At 36.1% G+C, this 18,759-nt stretch overlaps 1 protein-coding gene across 3 annotated transcripts in view; it reads right to left on the reverse strand.

The window, feature by feature from the left end:
* Positions 1-320: 320 nt before the first annotated feature.
* The window catches only part of LOC122521960 (caskin-2), a 50,854-nt gene continuing 32,415 nt past the window's right edge, over positions 321-18,759 (reverse strand). For all 3 annotated transcript variants that reach the window (XM_043642723.1, XM_043642721.1, XM_043642720.1), the window contains exons 2-7: positions 7,155-7,442; positions 6,645-6,968; positions 6,176-6,513; positions 5,512-5,898; positions 4,901-5,371; positions 321-4,801 (exon numbers count right to left, since the gene is read on the reverse strand). In XM_043642723.1, coding sequence (XP_043498658.1) covers positions 4,526-4,801; positions 4,901-5,371; positions 5,512-5,898; positions 6,176-6,513; positions 6,645-6,968; positions 7,155-7,434 — 2,076 coding nt within the window. In that variant the 5' untranslated portion in view covers positions 7,435-7,442 and the 3' untranslated portion in view covers positions 321-4,525. The remainder of the gene's footprint in view (positions 4,802-4,900; positions 5,372-5,511; positions 5,899-6,175; positions 6,514-6,644; positions 6,969-7,154; positions 7,443-18,759) is intronic.

The raw sequence follows: 18,759 nt of genomic DNA on the forward strand, positions 1-18,759 counted from the left end.
TATCGGTAGAACAAAAACTCCAACGTCGTAATAATAAACACGCACGCACACACACACACATACAGAGGCACTCGCGTAAAACCGATAGAAATTTACTTTATCGAGATACGTATAAATATACCTTAGCGAAAAAGTGAGCCAATAATTTTCTTATACCCTTGACGTAACACCCCAGTAGTATTTTATTCGAAGGCATACACACCACCCCTCGTAAACGATGATTCATCGTTGCACTATTTATCTTCTATAATGCAGTAGAATGATGCAAGGAATATTGGAATACGTGATTACGGAGAATAGATCCGGCAAATATCAGCAAGTAGGTGCGTCAATTGGCTTTATTTAAAGAGCAATCACCTTCGTTCGTAATTATTAAACCAAATAATATATTTAACGCGCATTTAAACCAACATGGAAGGGAGAGGGGGTTGTACAATGCAGCTTAGGCGGGCATCTGAATGCTCGCTCGAGCGAGACCGTGGCAACGCATATACGTTTGTACAAAATCTATAACTCTAATTTATAATATAATATAATATAATATAATATAATATAATATATATACATACATATAAATATATCTATATATATATGTATATATATATTTATATATTTATAATATGTATACACCATGCAGAAGCAATGCTTTCAGGAAACTATTCGTTAGCTGCCTACGTGTTTCCATAATAATCAAACACTGTTCTACATAATCGCTTCACAAAAAAATGATGTTGAACATCTATATAAAAAAAAAAAAGAAAGAAAAGAAACAAAAAAGAGAAAATATCGCAGATGTTAATTAACTTTTTCAGTTTCTTTCCAATAATGATTAAACTACCTACGAGGAAGTACGACTGATCGTTTATAAAGTATACGATATGGAAGATGCGTTATTTCTTTTAAGGAAGAATCTCTACTAATATAATATTTCTAACGAGAGGAACGAATGATATAAATTAAGGGAAGGAAATATTATTATTAATCAATATTTTAAATTCAAACACGAGTCACGTTCATCGTTATCGTCGATATCCATTTTCCTTTTATATATATATATATATATATATGGGATGAGGATGGGGAGGGGAAGGGGATTGGTATGGGGGGACAGGGGAGTGGATAGAAAGAGGAGAGGGGGAGTGGATCATCATTCTATCGTCGTTTTCCCATCTTAGAAGAATATTCTTCTTGTATGTCTTTTTCGGGTTTTTTCGATGGAAGAAGAGGAACACCTCTCGATCATAGTATACAACAGCAAACCTACTCGGCCGAAATCATAATCGTCGAGAATTTGTCAGAGGTGTCCGGAAAAAAAAAAGAAGAAGAAGAAGAAAAAAAGAAAAACGAAGGTCGCACGAGTATTTGTTGTCATTCGCAGAGACCCTCTCGATCCGTCACTGAGCACTTCGGGGTGTCCTCTTTTTCTTCTTCTTCTTCTTCTTCTCCTTATTCTTTTTCTTCTTCGATATATATCGTGATATATATTCTATATATATTTTATATATATACATATATCATGATAAACGCAAGCAATGATTTACGTTAAATTTTATAATTTAATGAACATTGTTTTTAAAAAGTGATAAAAATAAAAGAAAACAAAACAAAACAGCAAAAAGAAATATATTCGCTCGTAATCAATCCTCTAGCACCGCAAAACACGACCCCCTCCCCCAAAATTCACTGCTCGCCAATGGTATATATATATATATATATGTATGTATATATAAATATGTATGTATAGAACTATATAACTACAGTAGTTAACAAGACAAGTCTGCGGACTGCGCTTGGTTGGCAGGGCCCGATTTTTTCGTTTTCTTACTTTTCTTTTTCTCTTTCCTTTTAAATCCATTAATTCTAAATTTATAAGTGTATCTCGTGTTTCTGTGTGTTTACGTATTCTACCGCGAGTGTTTTATCTTGTCATGTCGGTGGAACGTAATTGAATCCAATTAAGAGCAATGACCCATGTCGAGGCAAAAAATATAATAAAGTGCATCGGAGGAGCGATTACAATAAGTAAATACATCCAACGTGTTCCATTCGCAATTCACGCCATTTTCTTCCTTTACTTTACTTCTGTTCTATTTTTCTTTCTTTTTTTTTTAGTCGAAGAAACTGGTCCATACGGAGACCTCGACAGGCATCTCTTACGAGATTGGTAAAGTAGACTAATCAATTTTTCGTATCTTATTTTGACCAGCGTTCCATTTCAATCATGACAATGAATATTTAGTTGACGGTTTTTTTTTTTTTTTTTTTTTTTTATTCTCACTAAAAACTCACGTTCTATAATACGTTTATTCCTTTAACTTGTTATTTATTTTATTATTTTACTTTATTTTATTTATTTTATATTTTTTTCCTTATTAAATTTCATGCTTCTTATAATCCTACATAGAAGTCTCAGTACGCACCAGCATTCGGAGCAATAAGCACCTGGACACTGTGTGTTATTACATAACGTTCCATTGCTACGATTACGATTTGATTTGATACGTATGGATACTATCCGCACCACACGGTCGCACCACACGGTAATAGTGAGTGAATTACGCGTACGTCACTATGTTTATTAGTACAGACAATAAATACAAAATGTTAATTGGCATACAGTAATAATGTCTCACCGCTAAACCGTATTGCCTTGAAAAATTCGATCGCTGGCAAAGAACCTTCTTTCTTTCTTTCTTTCTTTCTCATACTCTCTTTTCTTTCTATCTTTCTACCTTACTCTCGCGGTCGGCTTTGTTTTCTCTCAATTATTATTATAAATATTATTATTATTATTATTATTATTATTTATTAATATTAATATTATTATTATTATTATTATTATTAATATTATTATTATTATTATTATTATTATTAATATTATTATTATAATAAAGTCACGTTGGAACTTCGTCGAAGGAATTCGAGACGAATTGAAGACGTTTATTTGAATTTCAAGTTCTCCCCTTTCCTCGATAAAATTTAATTGTGTATGTGACGATCGTGAATATGTGTATGTATTGTCGCCTAACTTTGAAATAGTTGGTAACTACATTTCATTTCATTTCATTTCATTTCTTTTCTTTTCTTTTCTTTCTTTTTGTCGTATCGCGTAGCTATAATGAGAGTGAATGATTTATATGGTATAAATCCAAGTACGGGACGCGAAACTTTTTTTCCTTACACAATAAGTATTTAAGTTGTCATAACGGTCATCGAAGGTCCCGGTCACGCTATAATATAGTCTCTACGGAAGGACGGAAGTGAAAAAGGAAAAGTCGATAGTTGGAATGTATGTATATGTATGTATGTAAGTATGCATGTAAGTGATATAATATCTGCTGCTATGAAATTCCCAGAGAAAATGATGCTTCAGTCTTTTTTTATAAGATTTTTCTTTTTTTTTTTTTCTAAACGTTTCAAAAGCTCCAACTATTAACGCTTTGTAAGAATTATTTGCAAGGAATCAAAATCCGTTATTATTATTCGCGAACCCCCCACCCCACCCTATCCCACGATTTCTTGTACGTATGCAAATATTTATGTTTCTTATTTATTCTTTCTTAACAAAAATTTGCTTTCGTGAAAAAATTTAATGCATGTGCGCGGAAAACGTATCGTATTAATTAATCAATTCAAATTATATCTCGATCGCGTGTCATTTTTAATGACCAAAATGATCCAAAATATAAAAAAAAAAAAAAAAAAAAAAAAATAGAAATACGATACGATTACTTTCGTGTGGTAGTAAAAAGAATTTATTTCAAAATAAAAAAAACTTGTGCAACTGTGCTGTAAAATCAGCCTATATATATATATATATCTCTGGAAACTTCAAAGGAAGTTCGTAATATTTCCCATAGAAAAATAAAGATCTTCCCCCTCTCTAATTATTAAAAAAAAAAAAAAAAACAAACAAACAAAACAAAAAAAAGAAAAACGGATTAAAAACCCAATCGGAAAATACGAACGCGCGGGGAAAAAGGCGTATCGTAATATTTCGTCGTATCGACGTTTTTTCGACGCATACTTTTTCGCGCGTAGAAATATCCTCTTATATCTCGTGACATAATTTGACTACCTTTGCCGTTAAATCGACGTAGCGCGAACGCGTTTAAAATGACATCCATCGTCGCCATATTGAAAATTAACGATTTTATTTTTTTTTGCTATCCACGACAAAGTTTCGAGGGCGTAAGGATTCATCATCACTTCGGGTCTCCTAGTATTATTAGTCTTTCTATCTTTTTCTAATACTTTTTTTTTTAATTTTTTTATTTTTTTTTTATTTTCTCAGGTCGTCCTCAGTTAACCGTGTATCAGCCCCGTCTATTCGCGGTGGCCAATACTACAACAATATTTTGTTGTTTCCACCAACTTTGTCAAGTTTCTAGTTCACGTGTAGTGTGTAGTATATCTCCTAGGTAATAATTGTCGTGATTCCGTGAGAACCCGCCGTCAATTATGGCAACGCTAGTAGGAAGTTAATAGCAAGTAATTGAAAAAGTGCAAATAAAGGCAGTGACGATTATGAATTCAGGCCCTGACGTTTTTCCTCTTCGAGCATCGCATCGAGTTCGTCGGTCAATGTAGCAAGCATATTTCCAATATCATTGAGAACGTCGGCAGGTTCGCCAACGCCACCACCACCGCTGCTTGAGTGATGTCCAACGATGTGACTACCGATACCACCACTACCACCACCACTCGTCGCATATTCTTGGGCCCGAGCAGCTCTCTGCTTTATCGTACCGGCATTCTCGTTCGCAAATGGTAACGAGTCCGATTCTGTACTTGAACTCGACTACAAAAACAATTAAACATATGCGCGTTAATCCAATAATCATAAGACCAATAATGATCATATGATATTTCTTATGTAAGAAATTTGATTGAAATATACCTTAAAGCTAGCATCGGATCCATTCCGATGTTGCAGAGCAAGCGAGGCAATTAATTCGTGTTCCTCGTTAACATTGACGCTGACACTGCCCCAGGAACGTGACATCGAGGACGGTGGTCGATTAGTTGGTTGAGAAGTGGAAGATGCTGGCGCTGGTGCTGGTGGGGGAGGCGGAGTATGATGCAAATGATGATGATGTTGAAGATGATGATGCGTTTGATGTTGGTGATGATGATCCTCGCAGGAAGCAGTAGGCACGGGACCGCTGCAATCTATAACGACGTCACCAACGGTCGAGCCACCGACAGTTACGACTGTTGGCCCACTTGTGTCTCTTGAACTTTGTCGTCTCGGTGGGGATGGTGGGCAACGTTTCGGGAGATGCGGACTACTTTCCAATCCATACGTCAATTGATACTTGTTGTCGAAATCTCGGGGCAGCGATTTGAACTGCCCTGGCGTCGCGGTGACCTACATTTCGAAACGTCGTTCGTCAGATCAATTCATTACATCCTATTTTCTTTACTTAATACATTCGTTCCTTCATCATTAAAGTCTTCATTTTTTTGTACGAATATTCTAACAAACCGATAATAATCAATTGATTATACCTTGGCAACAGGCCGCGGACGAACCAAACAATGTCTCGGACGTGGAAGAGTTCCTCCACCCGCATCTACTGCCGAAGCATCGTTCGTAGGAGTGAGATCACCATCCTCGAAGCTTCGCGGGCGCCAATCTAAAGGTTGTGGATGCGATTGTGGCGCCGGCGAGGGTGGATACCCAAGTGGTGCGTCTTCCAAGCTTTCCAAAGACTTTCCTCGAGAGCCACCTCTTCCCACCGTATTGTAATCGCTCGGTAGAGCAGCGTACATGCTCCTCCAAGCACCACCGGTATTTGCTTCGTTTCCACCCCTTTGGAAGGATCTTAAAACAGGCGAGGAGCAGTCCTCGTCGGGCGACGGCAAGTCGGGACCGCCTCGTTGAATAACGACGTCCTGAGAACCGATCAAAATGCAAATTTAACATTACCTCTTGGTTCCGTCGAAGGCAAACTGTTGCCTTGAATAAAATTAAGGGGTTGTGACTTGATCTCTCTGTGTAAGCTTGCTAAAGCGTAAAGATCCTTCACATCTCTTCAATGTTTTTCTCTAGTTATTCCCATTTTAAATAAATTTGTGTTATTTTTGTGTCTGAGGAAAAACTCGTTAAAAAAGTTATACGTTATTGGCGAAATCGGTTAGAATAAAATTAGCATTGGCATTGTTTAATCACCTGCGTGTGTCCAGGATGAGGTGGGAGACGCGCGAGATCCAAAGGTTGTATGCGTTTGCCTGCTCGAATATCTTTAACTCTTTTAATCGCTAATAGCAATTTCTTTTGATGACCCAAACGCACAATACCAATGTCTTCAAGATCCTCCCAAGTAAGTGTCGTAACGTCTTCGACCGAACGCATACCCTGTTGATGAAGAGCACCGAGATATTCCTCGAGTCGTAGAAGTCTGAGCCACTCCTCGAGCGAACCAGGTACGTGCTCAGGTAATCCGTCACCTATATTCAAATTGTCTATCTCCGCTTTCAAGCGCTTCCTGTGATTGGGCTTCTTAATACCTAGGAAAACAAATGATACAATATTATAAATGAGATAAAGAAAAAATAATCAACAATTTCGAGAACGTAAAAGTTATTGGATAGAAACGCATACAGTAGCAAAAGTATACACAACATGTGTAAATGTATACCTATAGCCGTGAGATCCTCCGGCGTCATGCGCGTTATAGTAGCAAGATCGTAACCCGCCGAAGCGAAGAGGGGAAAGTATTCCTCGAATTGTAGCTCGGTCAGCCAAGCGTGAACGACGTCGAGATCAGCTGGTCTGTCGGGATGGCTCCCAAGGGAGCTGATGGAACACCTCGGCGATGATGCGAGAGCACCGGGTCCGCGCGGACCCAAATGATATCCAGACGCTCTTCCAGAATCCAAAGACGCAGTTGAATGTCTCGAACCCGAACCCGATCCCGAACTACCAGGGCTATCTCTTCCGGGACTTTGGGTCATGTCGATACCTTCAAATTGAATAGATATATTTGATCGTCGTTTCCAAGACGATGTGAATTGAGATCATTCGCATACGGTCACGGATTGAAGAAAGGAAAAGATAGGGAAAGGAAAGAAAAGAAAAGAAAAGAGAGGAAAGGAAAAGAAAAGAAAAGAAAGGAAAGGAAAATTGTTCAAATACGTTCTCTCTGTACCTTGATCTTCCGCGTGGGCGTATTTGCCGACGACCGGTGGAAAGGCAAATCCAGGGTGCGTAAAAATAGGACCCGGACTTTTTCCAGATGGCATCCCATAAGAAGCATCGTCGGCGGCCGGGCCACCACCACCCCCGCCACTTCCAGGGAGGAAGCAGCTATCTTCGCTGCTCGCATATCCGGCCGATCCAAACGAAGAACCAGAATGTCGAAATACATCAGGTACGGCCGGCGGCGCTACTTTCTTCGCCTGAGTGACGGCTTTCGACGGCCGGCTCATACCGCCAACTGAAACATCCAAAATACAATAACATTTCAAATTATTACATTCGCCATAAGCAAACAAAATATAAATATATTTCATATTTACAGATAAAGAGAGAGATCGCATATTCCTCGTTAAATTTATTATATTGTTTTGTGACCCGATGAACGGCCGATGATCATTGGAACACGATCCGAATAAAATAATATTGAAAATAAATATTAGCGACGGTCAGCAAATTTTCCACGTATTCTTCTTCTTATCATCGAACACGCGTGTATTTCGAAATTAGTATGATCGATGGACGACGATGAGGGCTACCAAAAAAAAAATCTTCCCGGCGAAGATTCGAGAAATAAACGGGACCCTTAATGATTGCGCTCTCGTTGTGAATTAGAGTCGATTATTATTGGTCAAGATCGGTAAAGACCGTTCCAAGAATGGCGCATCATTTTCACCAGCAAAAGCACATTACGTTAAGTCGTTTAAGAATGCGCCGTAATGAGAAAATCGATAAAAGTTTTTACTGCAGCCCATTGGATCACCGCCAATGCATATGTGCATATACTACCAACTCCTCGTTCTTTCCTTCCCTCCCCCTCCTCTTCCCCTCCTCCTCCCATCCACCTACCCTCCTCTCTTTTTCTATAAAGATAACGAGGCAACGATTCGTTGCAGTTCGCTGATTAACGCGACTCCTCTTCTTCTTACACAGTGATGGAAAATATAAGAAAGAAAAGAAAGAAAAGAAGGAAGAAATAAAAGGAAAGATGCAATCCCGATGAATCACGTCTTCCATTGTGTTTCACCGATGTTGCGTACTCGTAAAGCGCGTAATATAAAATTCAACGAACGAACGAAGGAACGAACGACAACAACATAACCATCGGCAGCCGCTAGCAGCAAACCATGAGATGCCGCAGAAGAAAAACACTACAACACATCGTATAGCAGCAGCAGAAGCAGCAAGCAGCAGCAACAGAAAGCGTCAAGAAAATATTTCGCCTCTTTGAATCGTTACAACAGGCTCCCCCTTTTTTTTTCTTCTTTCTTTCTCCCCCTTTTTCTCTTCTTTTCTCTCCTTTACGTCACTCTTGATGTAACGCAACGACGACGACGACGACGACGACAACTATGATGACTATGACGAGGACGACACCAGCCGTTCTAATTATCTCAATACCAGAATGTAGTCATTCGTCGTGCCGACGACGAAAGAGGCCGAAGTACGGCGCGAACGCTACCAACACATCTCTCTTTTCTCTTTCCCCTAATCATTTCTTTTCGCGGATACATAACCTACAACAGTCGCGGGTTCTCCTCCACGACAATGACTACCTTCTTTCTCGTTTCTCCAAAGACGAGGATGATGTTGAGGGTGGTTTTATACAAAAAAAAAATAATAATAAAAAGGAAAAGAAGAGGGAAAAAAATAAAAGGAAGAAAATAGAGGAAGAAAGATGCTAAGCACCGACAGCGTCTAAATTCAGCCTTGTTTCTCCCTCTCTCTCTCTCTCTCTCTTTCTTTTTTTCATTCTTTCTTTCTTTCTATTTCTCTACTACTCTCAGCCTCTCAGAGTATATTCCGGAAACTCGAAGGTTTATTGCCCCAAGCGTTTCTTGGCTGACCAAACTCGTTGCCTTACGTCACTCACGATAAGAGAACGAACGGAAAGACGACGTAAAAGTTTACAATGCCAAATATCCTCGGACCTTTCTCATCTTTCAAAGAACCTTTAGAGAGAAAGAGAGTGAAAGACGAAAATTTGCACGATCAAACACAAACCATTTTCTTCTTCTTCTTCTTCTTCTTCTTCCTCTTCGTCATTTTGATCGTTTACTTTGCAAAATTCATCCTTCATAATATTATTTTACCATGAAATGTAAATCGATCGAAAGGAGTTAATCGAATTAAAGAATAACAAAAAGTGATCCGACAATAAGCGAGTTTCGGGAAAGTAGGAAAGGTACCATTTGACACGTGATGATTAACATTATTCTTTCACAAGATTTCAAAGCTCGTAGGTGGACGAGAAAGGTTTCTTTATCTCGCGTAGGTGCGAAAGGAGAGAACCTGACGACTCGAGGGGATATATAGGACGAGGAAGAAGGAGTGGTGATGGAGGTGGAGTTGGAGGAGGAAAAAGAAGAAGAAGTAGTGGAATAGGAGGGGGAGAAGGAGGAGGTGGAGGAGGTCAAAGTCAACGGGCTGTGTCAATTGGTTGCGCAAACACAGAAAAACTGATGTCTTTCGACGGGACAAAGAGACGAGGAGGAGTCGTCATCGTGTCTCTTTGGTACTCTTCTTTCTGAGAACTATCTTTCTTTTTCTTTTTCTTTTTCTGTATCTATCTCGTTGAGTATAGCTGCTACGTAGCGGAATAATGAAGAAGAGACCGGAATGATGATGGAAGGAAGAAAAAGATAGAGGACTTTGGGGACACCCCCAGGAACCACTGAGCTTGCTCAGAAAATTTAAATACTTTGCCTCTCGTGTTTCTTGAAGAAGAATCTTCTACTTCTACTTCTACTTCTATTTCTACTTCTACTTTTTCTTCTTCTTTACTTCGCACTTCTCTTCCGACATCGCATCTCCTCTTTTGATGGGGATTGAAAGAACTCGACTGGAAATGGCAGTTCGACCCACTATCACCCTCTCTCTCACTCTCTCTCTCTCTCACTGTTCGTTTTGTTCTTTCATTTTTTTTTATTTTACCTTGTAAAATAACGACGGTTACATTTTCTCACGAATCGTTAGGGAATCATTTTTGTTGTTGTTGTTGTTTTTCTTCTTTTTCTATTCTTATCAAAGTATTATCATGTCCGACTCAATTAGCAGATGATACGATAGTTTTTCTTTTTTTTTTTTATCAAATGACGAGAAAGCAAAGATAAAAGAAATAGAGATCTAAAGAGTAGATCTTTTTAAAACGTCCACTAGGTATGTTTGATATAGTTATTGGGTTGGCAACTAAGTGAGTGCAGGTAACTTTAATAAAACCCTACAGGTCCCCGGGGGACCTCTCTTTCTCTCTCTTTCTTTTTATCTATCTATCTATATATCTCTCTATCTCTTTATATAAATAAGTAGTTACGTAAATATATATATAGAAATTATTAAAATAAATTTAATATTATATATATAAAGAAATTATTCAATTTCATCATTCATTATTAAATCACAATTTTGCGGTGTACCGATTGTTCGGGTTTTTGTTAAAATAAACACCCTCGCTTAGTTGAAAACTGAAAGATCGGCACATTTTAATATCAGTTAAGAATTTAAACAACAATATTTATTTTCTCGATGCTTTTCATTCTTTGTTAATTTGTTTTCGTTTCGTTTCGTTTACCGAAAGAAACATCCCCTCCTGAATCTTTCTCACATTCATTCCTACTTTTAAAGATGAAATCTTTTAAACTTTTAAAGGCCCCGGGGGCCTGTGTTTTCAAGAGGTTTTTGTTAAATGTAACTATGCTCACTTAATTGTGTACCAACCCAATACATTATAATATATTAAATTTATTTTAATAATTTCTTTATACATATATACATAGATAGATAAAAAGAAAGAGAGAGAAAGAGAGGTCCCACGGGGACCTGTAGGTTTTTATTAAAGTAACCGCACTCATTTAGTTGCTAACCAACAAATCCGCACTCACTTAGTTGCCAACCCAATAAAACGTAGAAGCAAAACGAAATGAAATCCGAGCAGTCGTACTATCTTTGGCATAAATAGACGTGGTATGCGAGACGATGATGGGCGTACTACGTACTTCGTTGCATTGTAAAAGAGAGAACGACCCACATCTAACTCGTGCATCTCTTGCAAAATTGCATTAATCTTCTAGCGCGCTTTATTTCTTCCTAACGATCCTGCCGGTTTACTGGAATGTTTATTCTACATAAAGAACGCGATACCATTTATAATTATTATTATCATTATCATTATTATTATTATTATTATTATCATCATCACGTTTCGTTTATCTGTTACGTCAGTATTTTCCAACATTTTCTTTTTTAAATTAATTATTAATAGAAAAATATAAATATTATAATTGATATAAATAATATCATTATATCACATTTTAAAATAGATCATCAGTATTTATAATAGATATAAGGATGACGATAAGGTTGCACTCGTTGATATTTTAATATAATTTTATATATTAATAAAATACCGAGAGCACGTATAAAAAAAAAATCATACCGATAGGTTTATTATAAATATTGAAGAAGAAAAATATTACAAAATCCGATAAATAAACAACCTTACCGTCATGATTATCATAGATTCCAGGTGTTAATAAATGAATCAAACGAACAAAAAATAATATATACACACACACACACATGTCAAATAAAAAAAGAACCTTGATAAAAAAAAAAAATAAAAAAGAGTAGGAGGGCGGACGGGGGGAAAAGAAACTCGAACGAGGACTCGAAAGTAAGATAAAGTTGAAGCCGAAGCACATATTCTCGCTAAATGCAAGATACCTTTAGTATACACACGTAAGAGTAAGTGTATACGTGTATGCTTACGTACAAAGTCGAACGTGAAGAACGGATCGTTCGTCGTCGTCGTTGTCGAGGTAAGTACGAACATGAGCGTTTACAAAAGTAGGATAGAGAAACCGCGCTCGTTTCGACACGCTCCTCTTATGTCTTTTAATGTATTACTCTGTTGGACTTTTCGTCGTTGTCGTCGTCGTCTTCGTCTTCGTCGTCGTCATCTTTGGATGAACGATCATCTTCCAAAAGTCTTAACAACTCCGTTCGTTTCTCGCGTACATAAACTACATCTCCTTGCTTTAGACTTTAAAATGTGCCATGTGTTTCCGATATGGTCCTTCCGTAAACGCCATTATGGTATCCTCATCATAACGATATAGTGCCTAACAAAAGTTAAATTTCCTTCTACACCCACCTCCCCGTTTCAAAAAAGTATAATAAAAATAAATCAATTTATTATTTAATTATATATATATATATAATAATAATAATAATATAATATAATATAATATAATATAATAATAATTTATAATAATATATATATATATATATATATATATATATATAATTAAATTATATAATAAATTATAATTATATATATATGGTATTACTTTAATAATTATATTAATTTATTTTCATGGAAATGATTTCATTGAAAATTTAATATTAATTTTATGATAAAATTTTTAATAATAATAATGGTTTTTAGAATGGGTTTACTTTTTATTTAATAATAAATTTAATAAATTAATAATTTTTTTTATTATATTTTTTATAATAATTTTGTTGAATATTTATTCAACAAATTTATTAATTGCTGGTATAAATTTATTTTATATAGATTTATATTCTTTTTATTTAATTTTAATGAGTTTATGAATTGTTGGGTGTTTAATAATAATAAATTTAAGAAATTTTTAAAAATTTTTAATTTTTTTAATGATGATAGTTTTATTTTTATGTTTTTTAACATTTAATATGATGATATTTTATTTAATATTTGAAATAAGTTTATTACCTATTTTTTTTATAATTATATATGGAGGATATACGTTAGAGCGTTTTGAAGCTATATATATATTAATACTATTTAATTATTATATAATATATTTAATTATTTAATAATGTTGGAGACGGTGGGGAAAAGAAATATGTAGATTTTGCAAATAAGTATGAGTAATAAGAAAATGATAGGTTATTGTAAAGGCTAATGTTCATTGATGTATGAAACAACTTATATTTAATAGGAAGAAAATTAAACGAAGAACCGTACACTTTTTACGGATGCATATCGAGGATGTTGTTTCGTAAACAAAAAATTGAATTAGTGTAAATAATTTTATTTAGTACTGTATGCAACGCATGTATACACGGCATGCTCACGTATCTAAATATAATACGTATCTATAAGATGGGAACGTTGAAATCTTATTTTGAAAAGGCTTTTAAAGGGAGCACGTTTTGTATCCACATTGAGAAGATCCTCAAGGCACGTAAATATAGATACGCGAGTATAGATCTCTGCTCGACTTACTTAAGAAGAAATACGATAAGTGTTCGTAAATAATTCCACACGTACGTGCTTTACACACCATCATCCTTTAACTTCCTCGAACGATGATGATTACTATTCCTCGAAAATAAACTCGCTAATTAAAGTATCCCGGGAGTCAGTCGAATCAAACTTTCCAAAGGTTTCGGTCGTTGCTTTTTATTTCCTTCCACACCTCTCTCTCTCTCTCTCTCTCTCTCTCTCTCTCTCTCTCTCTCTCTCTCTCTCATCTTCCATTAATTTTACTTTCCCAAAAACTTTTCCAATAAGTTTTGCATAAATAAACTATCGAAATGAAAGCCAATCGGTACGATCGAAACTAAACTAAAAACATTAAATACTTTTTCGTAAAACACACGCATACACACACGCGCATACATTCTTTCTTTTTTCTCTCTCTCTCTCTCTAATTAAAACGAATGAAAAAACTTGGGAAAGTTCAAATTAGCATGCGAATTAATTTTACTTTTTCGACAATCTTCGACAAAAATTACCACCTTACCCCCGTTTGAAAAAACAATAAAAAGTTGATTCGATACTCTAAAAAATATTCCAATTTAAACAGTCAAAAAAAAAACTAATAACTTTATAAATACTTTCTCGAGATATTCTCTTTCTATTTCTCTAGGGGAGGAAAAAAAAGAAAAAGAAACAGAAGAAGAAGAAGAAGAAGAAGTAGAAAAAAAGAAATGAATAAACTTACAATTAGAAAAGTTCAAACGACTATGTGTGAGAATTAGTTTTATTTCTTCGACAGTCTATAAGCAAAGTTAAAGGTAACTCCCTAAAAGCAATATACTTAGAGACTTGAAAGTTAATCGAAAAGTCGCTTGGTTTATATTCTGCCTCTCCGTTTACGATGGGATACGACCAGGGAGGAAGGAGGAGGGTGGTGTGCAACGTACGATCTAGTTCACAAAGTTCATTCGAGTCCTCGTACGCTCGGCATCGAACGTGCCAGTTTCCAGATCGTTTCTGCGAAGGTCCCTCCTTGCTGCTTACGTGCGCTCACATATCTACCTTCTACAAACTTCACATAGAGACACCATTACCACACCATCACTATCACGTACACCTATACACCCGGGATACTCGCATAAAAATACGTAAACACAACATATACCCATACTCTCGAGTAAACACACGTGTGCACCTATACCCACCGTTTTTATATATATATACCTATACATATGCAAACGTATAAACAAACGTATGCACACGTATGCAAGGACACGTGTGCGCCCGTATATATCGATGATACGTGGCACACCACGTAACGAAGGCTTACTTACAATGCGTGTACTGTGCCTGCCGACGATCAACTTGCTTCTTTTCTTCCTTGCGATACTCGACCGATGGACCGAGGGTAATTTACGAGCACAACCTAGGGACGCGGAATTACGGTACGGAAAGAACGTACGACGGTACGTACGATCGATCGATCGAGAACGAAAGTCTCTTTTCTCGTTATTTCGATCCTGCGTTTCACTTTACTTCACGACGACGTTTCTTCCCACCAATTGGACCGACGAGTTTCTAAACGAAAACGATTAGAATCGATTGCGACGTAATTTTTTTTCCTTTTTTTCTTTATTTCTTCCTTTTCTTTTTCCTTTTGTTTAATTTTTTAGAAGGGAAAGAAGAAGAAGAAGAAGAAGAAAATAAGAAAACGATTGATCTCGATAAAACCAAGTTAAATTGTTCATTCGTCTTTTATAGTCAACTGGATTTTGTGCAGCATTCCTTTTCAATTATTATACAATGATTGACTTTAATTCTAACTTTTCTTTGTTAACAAAACAAAAATAAAATATTATGGCATTGTATTTAGTTTAATAATAGTTTACAATTTTATATTTATATAATTTATAATGATTAAATAATATTGTACTAAATTTCGAACTGAAGTAGATCGAATATCGATTGTTAACTAAATACAGGGTCCTAATATTATACACCGAAATTATAATACGACAAAATAAAAATTGTCTAACATCCAAGAATGAAAAATTACTCATTATGTATGTTTACCCGTACCAATAAACTTTCTACCTCAAACTTTTGAAGAAAATATAATACAGAAAAGAAGACAAAAAATTACATTTTTGTTCTTTCTTTTTTATCCTTTAAGAACAGAATAGTAATACTCTTCTTAAGGCACTTTTCATAAATTAAAGTTGAACTAATGTTGTCGTTGAAGAGTTAAAGTCTTCATGCAAATGACTAGGCTCTACTTCAAATATTGAATCATCTATTTTCTTTCTTCTTCTTCTTCATCATCATCATCATAATCATAATCATCATCATCATTTTTTTCTTTTCCTTTCTTTTCTTTTCTTTTCTTTTCTTAGTTCGAGTTAGATGGAAGAACGGTCAAAGACGGTAAACGCCAACTGGAAATAGTTATTATGACAATTCAAAAGCTATCATTAGAGAATTACGGCGTAGGCGTGTTAGCACGTGTCAACGTGGCACATGTGTCATTCCGTGTTCGATACATCGTATGGTCTACGTCACTTCGACAACACACAAGACATGACTTTTTATCGCGTTCGCAGTCCTAACGCGTTCGCTTTTCCATCTAACGCGGGTAACAAACAACATGACGTGCGGAGCGCACACCGTTTAATTAACACGACTAAAAAGAACAAGAGGGAAAAAGAGATAGAGAAAAAGATAGAAGAAACGTAGTATGTTCCCCTTTTCTTTTTTTTTCTTTTTTTTTCTTTTTTTCTTTTTTTCTTTTTTGTATATCCTATCGACGCTTAGATCAATATATTTTATACAGATATTAATAGAAGGTAGATAATAATACGACCGATAGATAATCGTAATAAGTTGCTTATCTAAAGCCTTAGCTTTTTATCTAAATTACGATGGCCAGTTTATTTAAAATAAAACATACGATAATAATTATTATACGATACACGTATACACATATATCTATATATATACACACGCGCGCGCGCGCGCGCACCTATTATATACAAAGAGAGATATGTATAACAAGTTGGCTTTGATCGACCCTTTTCTAAGAACTTTCTCCGACTCGCTCGCTAATTAATTCGGGGAGAGATAATCGTTGAAGAAAAAAATCGTATGAACGATGTTCATACGCGTTAAAGGGGGGAATATAAACGAAATAAATTCATAATCGAATAAAAGGCAAAAGGCAGGCAGGCAGCAGACGAGTAATAGTAGTAGTAGTAGTAGTAGTAGTCAGTTCGATCGAGCCATGGCAAACGTCATTAACCACGATAAGAACCAATATACTACTTGAATGTCAATTTAGCGAGAGAAACAACAGCCGGTGTTCTGCAACAGGAACACACGCGGCCATGCCAGTTTAGTAGCTCCGGACGGATATTGCTCCCTATTATTATCGAAGAAGAGTGGATAGAAAGAGACAAAATAAAAAGAGAGAAAGAGAGAGAAAGAGAGAGAAAAATATATATATATATATAAATATATATAAAACAGAAACGAAGGGACACTTCTCGTCCCTTTTCTATCCAACATTTTTACTCTTTCTTTCTTTCTTTCTCTTATTCTATGCAATTTTCTTTCTCCTTCTATCGTACGCACATAGCCATGCATATGCGTGTACGTGTGTATATGTATGCGTGTTTGTGTATAGAAAGGAACGATAAAACCGACATAGCTCGAACGAACGGGTTTCTCTCGATTCTTAGAATTGGGCAGACGAGCTTGAGCAAGAACGAAGAGAAGGACATGCTGGTGTACTCGGACACACGTTGCGAGAGAGGAACCATAAGGTACTTCCTACTTTTCTCTACGGAGAACGGATAGAAAAAAAAAACATAAAAGAAAAGAAGAACAACTACACTTAAGTACTTATACGCTGTATCACCAATCAAAAAGTTTCAATTTACTTATCGATAATAATATATCGATAAATGTTGATAGGATTCATCGTTGTTGTCGTTGCTCGATAAGTACGTTGTTTTACACGAGCTTTAGCTATCAGCTAAAACATTCTTCAATTATCATAGCAAGCAAAGAAAAAGAAACAAAAAATATAATACCGATTAGTCTTAATTAATCTTTAACACACACACACACATATACAAAAGAAAAACATACCACTCGTAAATTGTATTTAAACTAAATATAAATCTAACCTCGGTTTATAATCTATAGGCATTCATTTCTAAATTTCTCTATACTTAACGTAGAAATTCCGAACACTTTTGACCGATAGTGTAGTAGTTATCTATACATATACACTTGAATACTTACACCACGTCCGTGACCTCGACTATCTTTCTTGCATTAAATTAACGAGCATTCGTAAACGATTAACGTTTGAAATGGATCAATCGAAATGAAACAACCTATATATGGTAGATCGATTTTCCGCGATCGGATATCTTGCGATCCAAAAATGGTGAACGAAGCAATGGAAAAAAAGAAGAAGTAAGAAAGGTGCTGAAGGAAGGAGGAGGAGGAAGAAGAGGAGGTGGAGGAGAAGGAGGATTGAGGAGAGGGTGGTGATGGGGGAGGACGCTCTCGTTTCGTGCTTCGTTGAGATCGGTCAAGCTCGGTTACGAAATCTGAAAAGAAGGTAATGCAAGAAGCCAGTCGAAGAGAGAAGGACGAACAAGCGGAGGCGGGGAGGGGGGAGGGGGAGGAGGTGGCACGAATAGAGAAGGGACTGCACTTGGAACGGGTTCGTAAACTCGATTCGAACGGACTCGCAGAAAATGATCGTCATCGTTGTCGTCGTTTCGCTAACCAAAGTCGGCCGATTTCATTACTTCTCGATCTCCCCCCTCCCCTCCACCCACCTCTCCCCGTGTTCCTCCTCCTCCTCCTCTTCTCTCCATTTTTTCCCTTTTCCTCTTCCTCTTCCTTCTACTCCAACTCCTCCTTTACTCTCTCTCTCTCTCTCTTTCTCTCTGTTATTATCTTTTGCATTTTTTTGTTCTTATCGGTATAATGCAGAACAAATACCTACTAAATATTCCTTCGCAAGGAATAGGAAACTAGTTGGGTCGTTAAACTCCTTACTAATGGAATGTTAGAATATTACAGTAATTTTCTAAGGTAAGTGATATTTATATGAAAAATATTATCTTAATTCTTCATAGAAATAATATATAAAATACATTCTGTTAATAATTTTCTAAATACGTAGAGAACTAGATATTTTATTGCAATATATATATATAATCTTTCCTTTCCCTCTTTCTCACGCATAGATATTTAATCTCCATCTTTTACCGTGCTTTCGAATGGTGTTAATAAT

This window comes from Polistes fuscatus, unplaced genomic scaffold (assembly GCF_010416935.1).
Source record: "Polistes fuscatus isolate 324 unplaced genomic scaffold, CU_Pfus_HIC Scaffold5, whole genome shotgun sequence".
NCBI classification, from domain to species: Eukaryota; Metazoa; Arthropoda; class Insecta; order Hymenoptera; family Vespidae; genus Polistes; species Polistes fuscatus.